This window comes from Pieris napi, chromosome 1 (genome assembly GCF_905475465.1).
Source record: "Pieris napi chromosome 1, ilPieNapi1.2, whole genome shotgun sequence".
Classification (NCBI taxonomy): Eukaryota; Metazoa; Arthropoda; class Insecta; order Lepidoptera; family Pieridae; genus Pieris; species Pieris napi.
Window position 1 is genome coordinate 405,721 of NC_062234.1, and position 16,829 is coordinate 422,549.

Here is a 16,829-nt window from a genome sequence, read left to right on the forward strand (position 1 = left end):
CTGTGGCAATACGCTCTGCGTGAGGCTATTAAAAAAAAAAAAAAAAAAAAATCCAATCCACAGACTCACAGAGTAAAAAACTACCAATTTATAGACAGCAAGAGTTAGAGTACATTATATACATATAGGTGTAGAGTATGTATTCTAATAACTTCGTTTTTATAGTGAGTAAATGGTAACCTGTGGTTCTTGTATAGTATATAAAATCTACAAATAAAAACACGAATATTTTGTCATTTTTTTTTTTTTCCTTTATGGCTCTGGCACGGTTTGTGCATTAGCCAGTGTCAAGTAGGTATATATTTAGTCATTCATAATTCATTTACATCTTCTTAGTCTGTGGTCATTGACCAACATGTGATTAAAATTTTAAAGCAGTAATATAAAAATAATCTGTTTTCTCATATATAAATCTTAATCATTTATTAATAATTTAAATGCAACTGCTTACTTAACTTGATAAGTCATTAAGTCAAAATAAACTTAATGAATTGATTTTGAAATATTTTTAAGAGTGTATATTATTGTGAACTTTAACTCTTTAACTAAGAGTTGAACTTTTTATATATTTTTTATTTTGGTAAAAAGGAAACATCCTCTTACCAGTTAGGCTCGAGGTTCTCTAAAAATTATATATTCGATAAAATTTAGAATTTCACATTTCTTATATTGATGTAATATGGGTAACCATAAAAAGTTTGTGAGTAAAAAACGAAAGGGCAACTTTAAATTTGAGTCGAAGCGAAAAAGAAAAGATAAGAAAGATGATGAAGTAATAAATAAAAAAGCAAAATTTAATAGATATAAAGATAAGCAAAAAGTTGAAGAAATTTTGGCAAAAAAGAAGCAAATGGAGGATAGGTTTAAACAACAGGACAAGTCATTTTCAGAGAGTGAACCTGAAGACGATACTTACACACAGTTAGTATCTTCCTTTAAAAATAATAATGTAAATAAGCTTATAGAAAGTGAAGAAGAATCTATGAGTGAAGGTGACTTGGATGTGGTTGTTAATGTTAAAAAGTCCCCTATTCATGATCCATCAAACGATAGTGCTCTGTATAGTGAAAGTGAAGAAAATAATGAAATCAGCGATCATGAACTGGTAAATGACCCATCATTTTTATACCCATAAGTTTAATATTTTAGTTAAATAGTATTACTTTTTTTTGAGCTCAAGTGTTTGTGATACAGACTGTAAATAAATAAAAAAACAGGTTCTATTAAGAATTCTATTTCATCAACTTCTGACTTGCACTTGCAAAAGTCAATTCCTCAACTGATTACAATTTGATTATATTGTTAAGTTATTAATATTAATAAATAAATAATTAGTATTTAACACCTATATTTTATCTATGCTGTGGTGTTTCCTTTTCAGGAAATTGAAGATAATGTGTTAGAAAAGGATAGGGATGCCTCAAATGATCCTTTTACAAAACATCTACAATATGAATTATCGGATGAATTATTAGTATCTATGTCTAACTCCCAACCATTTGAAAAAAAAATCACCAAAGAGTGGCCCTCACTTGGCCATCTGCATATAAGTATACCGCAGCCCATGGAAAGTGTATCAAAAATATCAAAGCCGAAGATATCTATACTTGAAGAAAAAACATATGCAAGTGTGGGTTCTGTACCACAATCGTTTAAAAAGGTTGATTTTAATGAATTATATATTAAATCACAAATTAAAGACAATATAGTATCATCAAATAAAAATAACCTCATTAAGAGAGATTTAGAATTATCAGAAGTTTTTACTCCACTGCAGAAAGAATTATTTTCTATTATGAATCATTATCAAGATTTATATTATTCGGACAGAACATTTACAAATGGTGATGAGATTCGGTACACTTATTGTCTTCATGTAGCCAATCACATGTTAAAGACAAGGACTAAAATCTTACATCATAATGCAAAGTTAGCAAAAAAGACTGATATACCAGATGAATACAGGGACCAAGGTTTAGTCCGGCCAAAGGTAATCCTGTTATATATGTTAACGTAAAATTGTAAATACCGTTAGATTGTAATCTATCTCGCGAGATTATAAACTTTCGAAAGATTGTGAACTCAAGGTACTGCTTACAATTTAACGTATTATTATTCGGTAGTTTATAATCTATCGAAGTGAAATCGTCAAATTGTGAAACGGAAGAATTTACCATAGAGTTACAAAACTAGATTGTATCTAACGGTTTTTACAATTTTACGTTGACATATATATAAAATAATATTTATCATTGTAGAATAGTACACAGAAGATTTATTTTTCTTTTTTATTCTTAGGTGATAATACTGGTGCCATTTAAAGATGCAGCTTACAGAGTGGTAAAGACGTTAATTGACATAGTTGTTCCAAAAGAAGCAGGGCAAGTTGTAAATAAAAACAGATTTGAGGATGACTTTACTGGTGGAGAACTTTTGATGCCTACCAAAAATCCAAAGCCTGAGGATTATGAACTCTTATTTAGTGGCAACACTGATGATACATTTAGACTGGGCTTGACTCTTACTAAAAAAACTCTAAAAGTGAGTATTTAAAGACATAAATTATTAACACACCAAAAGCTTTATTTATTTCATGTTTATTTGTCTTTTTAGAAGCATCTATTCAGTCATCTTTAAAGTGACAGAGATTTATAAAAGAACATGAATATACACAGCCTCAATCAAATATAACAGTACTACATATTGCGTCTGGAAAGACTCTTAGTCCTATTGATTCATAAATGTCTCGAATGCTGGCCATAAAGAGTTGGCAAACAGCTAAGACTGATATGAAAAATCTCAGTTGTAATACATATACAATCTAAATATACAATAAATTACGCGTCACGTTGTCTTTCAACAAATACAAAAATTTCAATCAAATTTGCACACCACGTGCAGTTTGATCTAACTTAAAAGATAGGATACCTTACATATATATATAATTCTACTGTACGTGTGTATGTCACTGAACTCCTCTTAAACGGCTGGACCGATTTGAATATTTTTTTTTTGCATGCGTTCGTGTGGAGCCCTGGATGCTTTAGATTCACAAATCAGCCCGGCAGATGGCGCTGCAATCGGTACTATGTTAAATATCCTAATCGCTTGAAATATCATGCAGGACAACGTCTGTCGGGTCCGCTAGTAAGGATATATACCAATGGTGGAATTTCATGTTTGTCTTGATGTTTAATGTTAAAACTCAAAAAATAACTATTATTATAATTTTAACAAATAATTTTTTCAGCTTTATACAGATTTTTATGCGTCAGATATTTTAATAGCATCTCCGCTAGGTCTGCGCATGATTGTGGGTGCAGAAGGCGAAGAAGACCGAGACTATGACTTTTTAGCTTCCATTGAATTGTTGATACTCGACCAGGCTGATGTGTTCTTAATGCAGAATTGGGACCATCTACTCCACGTGTTAGACCATTTTCATCTTCAGCCAAAGAAGACTCACGGCACCGACTTCTCGAGAGTCCGATCCTGGGCTGTGAATGGCTGGTCCAAATATTATAGGTATCAAACAAGATATTTCAATTAAAGGGTTTAACCGGGAGATCTCAATTTAATTTAAAAGACTCTTTAATATATGTTTCAGACAGACATTAGTCTTTTCATCGATTGCGATGCCAGAGATAAGGTCGATTGTAAACAAGAAATGTCAAAATTATCGTGGGAAAGTGATAATTAGCAATCAGCCAGAAATAGGCGCCATTCGACAGGTTTTAGTCCAAGTGCCACAGCTTTTTCACAGGTAATTATCTAATTAAAAAAAAACAAATAATTATTAATTTTATTATTTGCCTATTCATAGATGTGAGTTTTGTAAATTTTTCGTAATATCTTCTTAATATATATAAATTACGTGTCACGTTGTTTGTCCGCTATGGACTCCTAAACTACCGAACCGATATCAATCAAATTTGCACACCGTGTGTAGTTTGATCCAACTTAAAAGATAGGATAGCTTATATCTCAATTTATACCCGCAATATTATTTTATTGCAAATATTTGTATATTATTTGATACAATTCTAACAGATGGCGCTGTGTTAAAAGTACCAAGTACCAACGTTTCACATAAGCTATCTACCTTTTACATAAGTTCTCCTACCGGTTCCCTTGAATAGTTTACTACTATGTAATATAAGAAAAACCTTAGCCACAGCAACGCTTGGCCGGTCTGCTAGTATACCTATATATATACTAGCTGTCGCGCGGTAGCCGGTATCTCAGTATACGCCAGATTACCTATGAATTAGGAAAGGGTCACTTTCCCTTATATCTGCGGATTGACTTCCGCCCCAAAGTGATTTTATTCCTAATTAATTGCAATGATCCCTTTTAGGCTCAATGCTACCAGTCCCCTATCGGCCGTCGACGCGAGGTTCGAGTACTTTGTAAAAGAGATTTTGCCCAAACAAAGAGATCCGCTGATGAGTCACACCCTTATATACGTTCCGAGCTATTTTGATTTTGTGCGATTAAGGAATTATTTCAAGAAGGAAGATATTAGCTTTGTTCAAGTCTGCGAGTACACTAAGGTATTTGTCGTTTTCTTTTAAATATATTGCAATTTGATAAGAATGTCTCCAGTTATATTTTATTGTTGCAGGATGCAAAAATAGCAAGAGCTCGGGATATGTTCTTCCACGCAGAGGCTCATTTTCTTCTCTATTCGGAACGAGTACATTTCTTTAGAAGACTTCGTATTAAGGGTATTAGGCATATCATATTCTATCAGCCGCCGACCTACCCTCACTTTTATTCCGAAATGTTGAATCTTATGCAGGTTTGTTTGTTTCATTTTAATTTTTAGACATTATTATTTATAAAAATTCAAAGTGTTCAAGACCATTTTGGTTTAATAAGGGTCAGTCGGCAATAAGCTTAACGCTAACGCGTAATTTAATTTTATATTACGCGTTATTGTATTAATGAACGCGATTAAAACAATAAAATGGCATTTTAGTGACTTTCTGGTACTTACCCCACATAAATGTGACTTCTAGGATAAATTTGTCACTATATGGATGGTAACGTAAGGTTTTACTATTATTATTGGGTACGGTGCGGTACATGGGGCAGGGGGGTCAAAAATTGCGTCACGTGATAATTGAACGCTGGGAGGTTAGTCGAAAGCTTGTCTAATTAAATGAACGCTTACAGGAAAGCAATCAGAATAAATACGGCGGCAGTGAGTGCAATATGACATCCACCACAATGTACTGCCGATACGATGCCGCACGAGGGGCGGCGGTTTTAGGCGTCGACCGAATCACGCGCATGTTGAATGCTGACAAACCATTACATATGTATTTGACTGGTGATAAATAAACTATATTTGGAGACGATGGTTTTATTTGAACTTACCTTTTCTCGAGTCGTATCATCATTTCAGTTTTTTTAAGAAACTTGATAAATTAAAAAGAGAGGCGGAGAGTTTATTGCCAGTTCCTCTTCCGGTCTACGCCCTTGATTTGAGAACTGGCAGTGAATGTAAAATTAGAAGCATTTAATGTGTATTTCTTTTTTTGACGTTCATAAGTGTACATTGTGTTGATTATATGATAAATGAATCTGATTTGACACTGAATTTAATCATATGCCAGACTCGAACAGACGCTTTATCTTTACAAAAAGAAGGAGAAATGAAATAATTATTTTGTAGTATACACACTTTATTATTCTAATTGACAAATGATAATTTTCATTACAATGCTTATGATCTAACATGGACTGGGCATAGCACCTTTTTTATGAAAAATATCAATTGCCTGCGAAACATGGTGAATTATGATGTCGATCGTGGACGGATAGAGAAACATAATATATATTGCTTTAGGATAAATTATACATATTCAATATTGCAATCTAATTACATCACTGTGGGCGCGTCATTTTTGAAATTCATATTTTAAAAAAATAAAAATAGGACTGATATTTATTTCAAGCGTTTTGTGTTCTATGGTAGGTATTAATAAAGCAAACTTACGAAACAAAATAGGTTCTAATGAGATTGTTTTTCAGTTACGTAATTGTGTGTAGGCAGATGCAGTAAGATAATGATCGACAGACATACCGACAACAATATTTATTTAGTTTAACATGTCCGATTTTAATGTAATTTCATGATTCAATAATAATTTATTTCATAATCTTTACGTTTGTTAAAAATGTTGGTAATCCTAGGTAAAAATCCTTGTTTATAAGATACCATCCGTTTGTTTTTATCTGTTCTTAGAATTTAATAGAGTATATTTAACTAAGGTTTATTTTGAGTCACATATGAAAAGTTATAAGTTTGATTTATTATCCTATTTTAGATCGTTGTAGAACGCACTGAATTTAACGACCCAGAATCTAGATTAGAGAGGTCAAGTGAGAATATAATGTCAATGATAAAATAACCTAATAACTATATGTAATACTAATTTAACTTAGTAGGTACATTCGGTTTTTAAACAAACACAACGAAGAATACAATTATATATCAGGCAGTAATGTGTATATACATTTTTTTTTCTATTATACTTAATTAAACTTTCTATTCACTTTTACGAACAAAAGCTAAAAGTTTCTATGTATAATTCAATTTCACAAACATAAAGCAATACCGAACTTTATGGGGTTCCAAAAAAAATTAAAATTAATTTTTACATCTTGTGGATGCTAATTGATCTACCACCAGTTGTAAAATCACAAAGGGCTATTCTAAGAGTATTTCGAGAAAGCCTTAACAGTAAAATATAAACTCGTTGTTTTACTTATCTAGGCCTTGCTAACTGAATATCTGCAGGCGCAATATAATTACGTGCATCCTACATAATAACATTGGTCTCCGACTAGATACGTACATAGTTTAGTAGTCTATAGTAATAATTATTTATAGTCTGTACTGGATGCAACTTAACTCAACAACAGTCGAAAATATCTCGACTTCATTAGAGACCTGTGGGTCTTAATTTTGGCCAAGTTCAACGTCATGTAACGCTGGTAATATTCTGTAGGGCCTCCGTGTCGTATGTTGTTACATTTTCTTGCATTTCCATTGCTGTATTGTTGGTAAACCAATCCTCGTTTGATAACGATTCATTTGTATTGATAAAACTGGTGATGTTGTCTATTATTGGTTGAGCGATAAACTCGTTCACTGAGGTATTGCTTCGTCCTGAAAGAGAAATCTTTAGGTTAATAATAAAATAATAATAGTAAAAGTTTTAAAATACTATTAGGTACGGGACGTAAAAAGTCCAAGCAACTCTTTTGTAAGGTACATTCTTTGTAAGACGTCTTTATATTAAATATTTATTATTGAGAGTCTTCGTATAAAGACTATTAATATCTTTAAAAAAATATTTTCGTGCGAGAATTGTAAGACACAATGGAACGGATACCCAAAACCTCCCAATGAATAAGGTATAAAAGCAAACATACTCAAAAATATACTTAAATTAGAAAGTCTTATTTCAAACAAAAAAACTCAATAAAATGAACCGTCAAAGAGTCCGACATTTATTTATGTTGCTGTTAGTTCGGAAAATACGAGGTCTTGTAAATATTTAGAAAAGCCGAATTCGCGCTGGCTCTTTAGCAAACACTGATTTATGAGAGAAAAAATAAACTTAGAGAAACGTTCGTAGTAGGTACATTAATGTCTCGTCTGCAAAATTATTGAGTCGGTATTGCTTAGTACCAACTTTAGTCATGGAAAAATAGAGCCAAAGGTAATTTTTATAAATGATATAGTCTGGTACCTACTCGCTTCCCGTTTTAATTTATTAACCGATGCTATATGTAGAACATCGCTATTCTGAGTAATTCGTTAGTGATTTATATGCTATAAACATGATCAGTGAATGGCTGGCTATCGGTTATTGCAACTGCCGTTAGCTATATTTAGAATTATTACGGATCTGAATCCCATACGTACCTACTTGAAGTGCTCAAATGAAATTCCGCTAAAATAATATCTTTGTGCAACACGCGCAAGTTAATAAACCGCATTCAGTTTATTTTTCGTCTACGTAAGTTTTCCCTCCAAAGTAAATGTTAATAAATATCTAAGTAACGTAATTCAACTTAATTCGTAACTACAGGATTAAAATTTAACGCCAGGCCATCCTGACGGTAGGCCATCTAAGTTTAAAAACGATAATATACTGTAGTATGTTACGAAAAGAAATATCCTTAATAAAAGGTAAGGTCAAAGGTTCAACTTAAGTTGCGTTTCTTACGGATTTTGTCAGTCAACTATTACTAATATTTTTTTTTTTTTAGTGGGGTCGAGATAACCACATAGGGTTATACTGCACAACTCTGTGAAGTGGAACACCATACACTAATAACGTCTCACCCTTTTTTGACCAGCTGAGTGAATTGGCTTCCTTCGCAGCAGCTGACCCCGTTTTCTATTACTAATATTACTAATAGTTTTTTTTATTCCTGAAATATTAGGTATATTGAATAGCTCAAATATAAACGTTTACAAACTGGCTTAAACTGAGATTATTTAAAAGTAATTTCAAATTAAAAGTTATCAAGTTCTATCAATAGAATTTATTGCTGTGTTTATTCCGCCTTTCTTAACAACATCTTTAATTTGGCATTCGGTAAAATATGCATTATCCGTTTTCGATACAATTGATATGTTATTTCTGTAAATTTGATATTTTTTTATTGACATTTTAATACTTCACACAAGTATGCAGTATTTACAATTTTCTTAACCTACATAGTAATAATAAAAATAAAATTTAAACAAATTTAAAAAGTTTGGTCCCTGTGGCAGTGTAGGTACCTTTAACGCTGGCAGCATTTCCTCAACGAATATGTATTGAAAAGCAGCAATACATATTCGAGCGAGAAAAGCACCAGCTCTGGGGTCACCTGTACTGTCTACCAGGCGCCAACATCAATCATTAATTGACACCTGTGCACTTGAACCCGACGGCCCAAGAGTCCCTTGAACCCTGAAGGGAACAAAATCGAATTTGAATTTAAGCCGTTTATTATGAGAGGTGAGACGGGGCTAAAATATATGTAAAATTTTAATAAAAGTTTTGTTAATACTAGAGATCAAGCTGAGTAGCACTATGAAATTAATCCCATCCTAAATGGATTATATTACACGAATAATGTAATATTAACTGTATTTTATCGAGACTGAATGACAAAACTACGGCAACTGAAAGTAAACTTTTATATAACAAATGCACCTGAAAGGATGTGGAACAATGAAAGCTTCAGTTCGTATAAATAAAATGCCATAAATTTAGTGTACACAATTTAAATTTAGACGTAATGAATCATCTCGTTACTCGTTAGTCTTTATAGTCAACTGTTTCTCTTTTAAAATGTTTGAGTTGCTCAACAAGCATGACCTTATTTAATATCCGCTTAGACCATATTCTTTTTCAGGCTCAATTGATTTCTATCGGCTTCTCTAAGAACGTAAAAGAGCAACAATCGCATTTATAAGTAAATAGATTTACTACTTCAGTGACAGTCACTATTATGAATTGTTAGAAAATATACATTGAGCTTTTTTATCTTCGAGAAGCTTTAACGTGAAGCTGTTATACTTAATAGCCGATCGTGTCGTAAATTTTACATCGCCTTCATAGAAACTTCAAATATTTAATTTATGTCATAAAATAATAATGGACTGCGTAACGAGCGGATTACGATTTTTAAGGCGCCACCCTACTTGGACGATACTTATTTATAGTATAAGATCCCGCTATACAACGACCTTCACCGAGATGCTTATTTAATGAAACTTATTTTATATATATTTTAATATGTCAATAAATATAATCCATATGGGTTGTCTAGCAAATTTCAGTCCAGAGTAAGTTTAATTAATATTTAAAAAAAATTTTTTTTTTTATAATTTGCATGTAGTAAATTTTTTGAACTTTTTTCAATCAATATTTTTAATCAGGGTAGTATTATATATGTATCACTATAAACTTCTTTTATACTAAAGATGTATATATACTTTAGTGTCACATAAAAAATATACACATAAATAATGAATTGATTAAAAACAACCTAACGTTTGCATATTCTATGGGCTTCATACTTTCGATTGGTATAGAATTTATCTAATAATCATACCGGTGAAATGTTTAAAAAAATATTTTTTTTTTAAATTAATTAAACATACTCTGGACTGAAATTTGCTAGGCAACCCATATGGATTATATTTATTGACATATTAAATTATATATAAAATAAGTTTCATTAAATAAGCATCTCGGTGAAGGTCGTTGTATAGCGGGATCTTAGACCATTAGTTAACGTATTAACGATTGTTGATACTTATAGAACAGGGGGCAAATGGACATGAGGCTCATCTGATGTTAAGTGATACCACCGCCCATGGACACTCAATGCCAGAGGGCTCGCGAGTGCGTTGCTGGCCTTTTACGAATTGGTACGCTCTTTTCTTGAAAGACCCTAAGTTGGTTAGGAAATACTTCAGAGTAGCTGGTTCCACTACTTATTAAAAAACTACAGGGTTGCAAATTTGGGGGGGTTATCACATACGTATACCAAGCTACAATAAAGTCTTACGGAATCTAAATCGAAAAAAATCGGGATTTCGAAGTTGGTTTGCCAGCGTTTAAATTGTTTTAACAATAATGTAGTCCATCAATAATAATTTCAACGACTTTACTTGTATACGTGAAAGCTCCTACGTTAGTAAGTATATCGATTCCTTACTACAATTCACACATTATAATTAAAACATTAAAACTAATTAACATATTTTCTACCAAAAAGCTTCTACGTTGTACAGGTCTAAGAAGCACACATTCTTTGTGAGAAGAGTGCGCATTTATAGTGCAAAGGTTGAGACAATGATCAAGAGGTAGATGAAGAGAATCGGAAAGAAGAAAATTTAATTGCTTGTTATTTGGGATCAAGAAGTAGGTACATGTCTTCTCTGTAGTAAAGTAATTAAGTTCCTATTATAGCACCAGAATTGTGGTTTATGGATAGAGTAGACATAAAGCGTGTTGTGGGTGTGACCTACCAGTGTGGGTCATAAAGCATGTGGGCAAAGGTGTAGTGCTGGGTGGCTGCGTTACAGTGTTTAACACCTTGCGCTGCGCGTAGTGCGCGTCCTTGGGCTCCCAGAAGAACACGTAGTAGAGGGAGAGCATGATGGCGGCCAGTGACACGCAGAATACGTATATGATGACGGTGAGCACGCGAACGCTCTTCTTGTCGCGTTTCCGCTCGTACAGCGCTTCCAGCACCACCTCGTGAGCCGAGGCGGCCCCGGCTCCGAGCCGCACAGACCCGCCGCACGATCGCACGCTGCCCGACAAGTACGACCTGCCCGACATCGCCCCGGAATGCACTCGCGTCCTCACGGAAGCCGCTAACTAGGCCACACTTATCGATATGCCCCACTTCGGCCGATGCGCCTCGACCTGCCGCCGGGTCACGCGGCCCGTGTCTGAATCTTGACACCTTCTGATGCCGACTGTTGTTCCATTATTGTGCCGCCCGCTTCAGTATTCATTTGTTTATCCTTTAATTTCACGCTCACGTTAGTATGAGATCTATTCCAGTTACTGACGTAGACCCGATCGCGTTACGTTTGTCATGAACCCCTCGTTCGCGAAACTATATTGTTTTTACAGATTACTTTTATGTTTATGTAAGATTACGAATCTAAAGATAATTGAGCATATATCTTTCGATTACACTTTGAAGCGAGAAAGCGCGAGTGAGCGGCGACGAGCTGCCGGGCGCCGGACGTTGCGTTGAAGCGTGTAACAATTTGCAAACAATGTTAATTTGGCAGAGGTCAACACGTTATTAGTGCAAAGTGTTGTCACAGCGGGTGACAGCCGCGTGACGTGTGACACTGCGTAGACGGGTGGCCGCGGTTGGGCGGAAGGCAATGGGCGGGCGGCGCGCGCCTCCACCAAACATCACTTGATCAATAATTCGCTAACAAAGTTTGCAATTTACGTATTATGTAAATAGGCACTTATTGCAAAGTAAATAGTTGTAATCGACGTATATAATACACTCGTTTTTCAATTAATTTAGCTTGCTTATAATTTGTTTCAATAATCCGTTAATATATTTTTTAATACTGTAATTACTCTGAAGTAGGAAGATATAACAGGAATTAGTTAGAATACATTATTAATTTACTTAATAGACTGAAATCTTAATTTTGGTGTTAATATATATTATTTGCAGTAGGTACTCTCGGACTGTTTGGTTTTACTATCATCACACGAAATATCTACGTCAGGGATTTTGCGTTTAATTATTTTCAATTTTAATTAATAACCGCGTCGCACCAGACTGACTATATCAGATATACAAGACACAAGAATTAACTGTCATGGTGACGTGTATATAATCTTGCTAATAGTGATCATGGTATAGGCACTAGTAGTTACACACACACGTAGTTCCTCTATATATTTAGTACGTATACACAATAAAGCTTCGTCGGATTTAATATTTACATTAGCGTCTTAATCATTATTAAGTATAGTTATTAGCTTTCCGTGCTTATCCCCATTAAAATGTTTTAAGTTAAGATTTAAATTTCAATCAAAACAAGACAGTTTTGCAATATTTATTTTAGCTCTATGTTAAGTTTTATAGTAAGTATTACATTTTAATGTTGATTAGAAATACTCCTAAATCCCTTTTTAAATTAAAGCGTGCTAAACAAACAATTAATTGCAAAGTGGTTAATTGATGTTTAGTTCGACACAATTGGGTTAGGCGGTATCAATTGGATTACAGGAAACCCTTCGAGGTAAACCTTCGTACTCACGACACACCGCAACATCGGATATTACCGAATTACTCAGTTTACTACATCAACTTTCCCACAGATTTACTTGTCTAAAAATAGCTACAATAGGAGATCGCGTGGCAACACCTGCATTGAATGCATTGAAACCCTAAATAAGATAATCCGACTTAAGTGGTCGTACACAGGCTCTGGATTAAAGATTCAACTGCCTAATATAATATGTTGAATTTCCTCTCCAGCTGCGCGCCTGTCTTGTATAATAATATCTACCACGAGCTACCTAGGTATAGTTAACAACTACGTACCTATATGTTTATAGCACCTGTATAATGTAAAATTATATAACTCTCTCCATAGTAGCTAATCATTTAATAAAACACACCACTACACGCAATACTCGTCGAGCGAGTTTGCTTATCTTGCCGAAGCTACGTAAAATTATTTGAAGAAGTCTATTAAGTATGAGGGTGTGCAATTATTCGTAATATTAGCGCGTTTAACCAATTCAAAATGTTACTATATCAGAATGAGCCTAGTAGACTAAAATTGGGACGGCTGATGGCGACGTGTATCTCGTTCGTATATTAAGTTTCTCATGTAAATAAAATATTTTTTTTGTAATGAGAAAAAAAGTTCTTTGAACATTATAGTTCATTTGCGAATAGGTATGAATTCTTTCCTCTCCCTATAACATGCCCATTGCCCATGCTGGCCATGTGTCGTACGCGTGAACGGTGCTATATGTGGTCACTGCTTGCTCTACTGTTTGTTTGAAAATTAATCTCACTATAATGTTAGTGCGTGCTTCTATTTCGCTTCTGATAGAGGCTAAACCTTTGTTTTTTGTTTTTCTAATTTATTCCACGACATGTGGAGCAAAGAGTAAAGATAGCATCTCTTCACAAGCATCTTACGAATCAGCTCTTTAAAAAATGCCAAGATAATTTAAATTTTACAGCTATTTTTGGCTTATAGTTAATAAACGTAGCAACAGATATGCAATTTTATTAATTTACTATGAAAACATGCGAAATATGTTTATTTATATATCTTATATATAAAATTCTCGTGTCACAATGTTAGTTACCATTCTCCTCCGAAACGGCTCGACCGATTTTTATCAAATTGTATATGCATATTCAGTAGGTCTTAGAATCGGCTACTATCTATTTTTCATACCCCTAAGTAATAAGGTTTGTCCACCCCTAACATTTTATTTTTATTTTGTTGGACGAAATTTTTTTTTTTATAATGTGCCATTAAAAAATACATACAACCCTAAATTTTCACCCCTCTACGATCAACCCTATTTTTTATTATAGTAGATAGTTATTTTTATTGAAGTAAAAATTTTTTCCTAGAAATAATATAGGTAGTAACTAGTATATATATATATATATATTATATGCATAGGTGTACCCCTGTCAAGGGAAATTTAGTTTAAATGATTCGCTGATAGGTTTTCGTGGATTACTTGTATGATTTGACCTTATAGCAATGGTCATGTCGAGAATAACTAATCTACTACAAGTCTTGGTTCAGCACGCTTTTTCCACATTTACTAAAAACATTTGCAGAAAAGAATTTCCATTCAACGAATGACGACATTCTTCTTTAGATAACTGCCTTATCAAAATTAAATCTTTAACAAAAGCGCTTTTTAAAGGCAGAATAAATATGCGTACTTTAGGTGAATTTACTGTTGTATAAATATAAGTTTTTTAGCAGCAAAACTTACCTGTGAAATTGAACGTTAGGTTGTCGCCCGTGAACGTTGGGCGAAAATCCAAATCATAAGCCCGTCTCGCGCTGATCTGGCCCTGCGCCTCGATCAGCTCAGGTGACTTCCACACGCATATATAATACACGGAGAGCAGAATCGCAGCGAAGGAAACGGAGAACAGATAAGCAAATACGGTGAGAACCCGGACCACAGTACTTGCACTTTTCTCCCGATAGTCTTTCCCCGGAGCCGCGCCGCTGACTCCGGCGAGACCACCCACGACATGCTCCTCGACGACTCCGTCTACTCCGTTCTGTCTTGACATGTCGCTACCTATTCATTTCCACTTTGGCACTCTTAAAGTTACGCGCGACATCCCCATTATATAGATACAAAATACATCAGGTGGCGGCGTGTGGTGATTCGCGGATGAGCAGAGCGAGTGCGGCGGCCGAGTGACCACGTAACATTCAATGCGCGGTGCTCCCGATCTAAACCGATTAACTATACTCCACACGCGTCATGGTTACAACGATATATTCTTAATTTTATATGTTCCTAAAGATGCCGGCCGTCATTTGCATTTCATTCATATCGCGGAAATATCGAAATAGAATGTAGTTAAAAGTAATCATTTTTTTATTATTTTGTCTGTTTATTTTACTTTTACTTAAATAAAATTTACATTCCACTTTTTGCATTAATACCTAATGTTCTAAGGAATAAAATGAGGTAAAGAGCAGGCATTTGGCAGGAACTAAATCGTAGGACGGACCTATTATTTTTCTACCTAGTAATTTTTGTGTAAGATTATTCTTGACACGTTATTTGATCCAATTGTATCCAAGTATAAGGCGTCGTCCGCGTCACAATATTATTAGACTTAAATTGTATTACCGATATAAGGTGTTTATCTTCAAGACTGCAGAAATCCTTCAAACTAGAATCCATTTCATAATAACAGAATAAGTTATATAAGTAAACAAATGCGCCGGGAAGATAAATCTTCTGATATAAAGAATGAATTTTATAATTTATGGGAAAAATTATACACTAAATGCGTACGTAAGAGACGAAACATAAAAACGATTAAACCCACAAATTGTTCTTAACATGTTTACATTTTTATTTAACAGGAGCTTAATGAAACCGCAAAAACGAAGCAATTATTGTGCTTCAACGTGAAATGCCAATTTATCGGCTAAAATTAACTAAACGGAAGTCTGATACGATGAAAGTTTTTATTTTAAATCGATATGTATTTGAACACTGACCTAATTATTTTCTGCCGGATTTAATTTATTACGATTAATTTGTCAATCGCGCGTATCGTGAATTAAGCACACTAAACCGATTAGAGGTCCAAATGGCTTTTAAGACAATGCTCGGCTCAGACAGAGATCGTAATGTTTAAAGAGAAACAACTATAATAATTGATCGGGTCTATAAATCCTATCACAATTACGATAGTATAATAACATAATAGATTCCACGAAAGCAATTAATTGCGATATACTGTTGATTAAATGTTTTCCAAATTCAATATGCAAAACAAATGAGCATTGGGAGTTGGGACGTAGGTCATCCATTATAGATAATTGGATCGCATTATCGGAATTGAAATACAAGTAGGAGGTACTGCCATGTTTATATTGTATGGTAATCAATCATGAAACCGGATAGTATGTGTTCGCCAATAAGTGGATTTAAAATGGAAATATCTACGTGAAACGTAATAAATCCGTTTAGTATGATTTTTATTCATTCAGTGCTTTCAAAATTGTTCTTGACACTAAACTTTTTGTGCTTCTTCTTATATTCTTATCTTCTTTCAAAAGCTGGCGATCATCACGACTAGTTTAATTTGGCTGCCGCGCTTCTGAACAATGGCTTTGTAATTGCGAGATGTTAGTGTACTTGGCTCATATAAAATTATCAGGTGCTTTCTCCTTATATATTAAGAAAAATGCTTTTGGAACAATAATTTCCGATATTATAAATGTTTGTTATTTTAAACCTAAGCTTCAGAATGGAGACTTAATGTTAAGTATGACTCCCTTATTTATATATCCTATAACTACTGACGCTGTCTCGACTTTGAATCTTACCCTAACTCTATCGAAATCGCGAGTTGGAGTTATTCTATAAATAAGTGCAATAAGTGAGTCGAAACACGGTTTCAGAATGAAATAGTATCGATTATATTTGTATATAAAATATATATCTATTTAAATCTTCGATTCTTTCTAAATCTTAACTCCAGTAAGTACAATATTTAATAGTTTATTATTT

The 16,829-nt window shown here is 33.9% G+C and overlaps 2 protein-coding genes across 4 annotated transcripts; one reads left to right on the plus strand and one right to left on the minus strand.

Annotated features, from left to right (window-relative positions):
- Nucleotides 1-338: 338 nt before the first annotated feature.
- LOC125050898 (U3 small nucleolar RNA-associated protein 25 homolog) lies at nt 339-5,358 on the plus strand. Of its 2 annotated transcripts, XM_047650978.1 has the most exons (9): nt 339-377; nt 891-1,105; nt 1,382-1,990; nt 2,299-2,541; nt 3,251-3,525; nt 3,608-3,763; nt 4,358-4,553; nt 4,625-4,801; nt 5,179-5,358. In XM_047650978.1, exons 2-9 carry the CDS (start codon nt 983-985, stop codon nt 5,344-5,346), a joined length of 1,947 nt encoding a protein of 648 aa, XP_047506934.1. In that variant the 5' UTR covers nt 339-377; nt 891-982; the 3' UTR covers nt 5,347-5,358. The 2 variants fall into 2 exon arrangements, with proteins under 2 accessions (XP_047506934.1, XP_047506925.1); XM_047650969.1 differs by lacking the exon at nt 339-377 and having other exon boundaries at nt 388-1,105.
- A 943-nt stretch (nt 5,359-6,301) lies between these two features.
- Nucleotides 6,302-16,006, minus strand: LOC125053487. 2 transcript variants are annotated; one of them, XM_047654840.1, is made up of 2 exons: nt 11,054-12,117; nt 6,302-7,180 (listed from the first exon to the last, which is right to left on the minus strand). In XM_047654840.1, the coding sequence occupies exons 1-2, from the start codon at nt 11,367-11,369 to the stop codon at nt 6,993-6,995; spliced, it is 504 nt and encodes a 167-aa protein (XP_047510796.1). In that variant the 5' UTR covers nt 11,370-12,117; the 3' UTR covers nt 6,302-6,992. The 2 variants fall into 2 exon arrangements, 1 of the variants encoding a protein (XP_047510796.1); XR_007117589.1 differs by lacking the exon at nt 11,054-12,117 and adding an exon at nt 14,553-16,006 and having other exon boundaries at nt 7,044-7,180.
- Nucleotides 16,007-16,829: the final 823 nt, after the last annotated feature.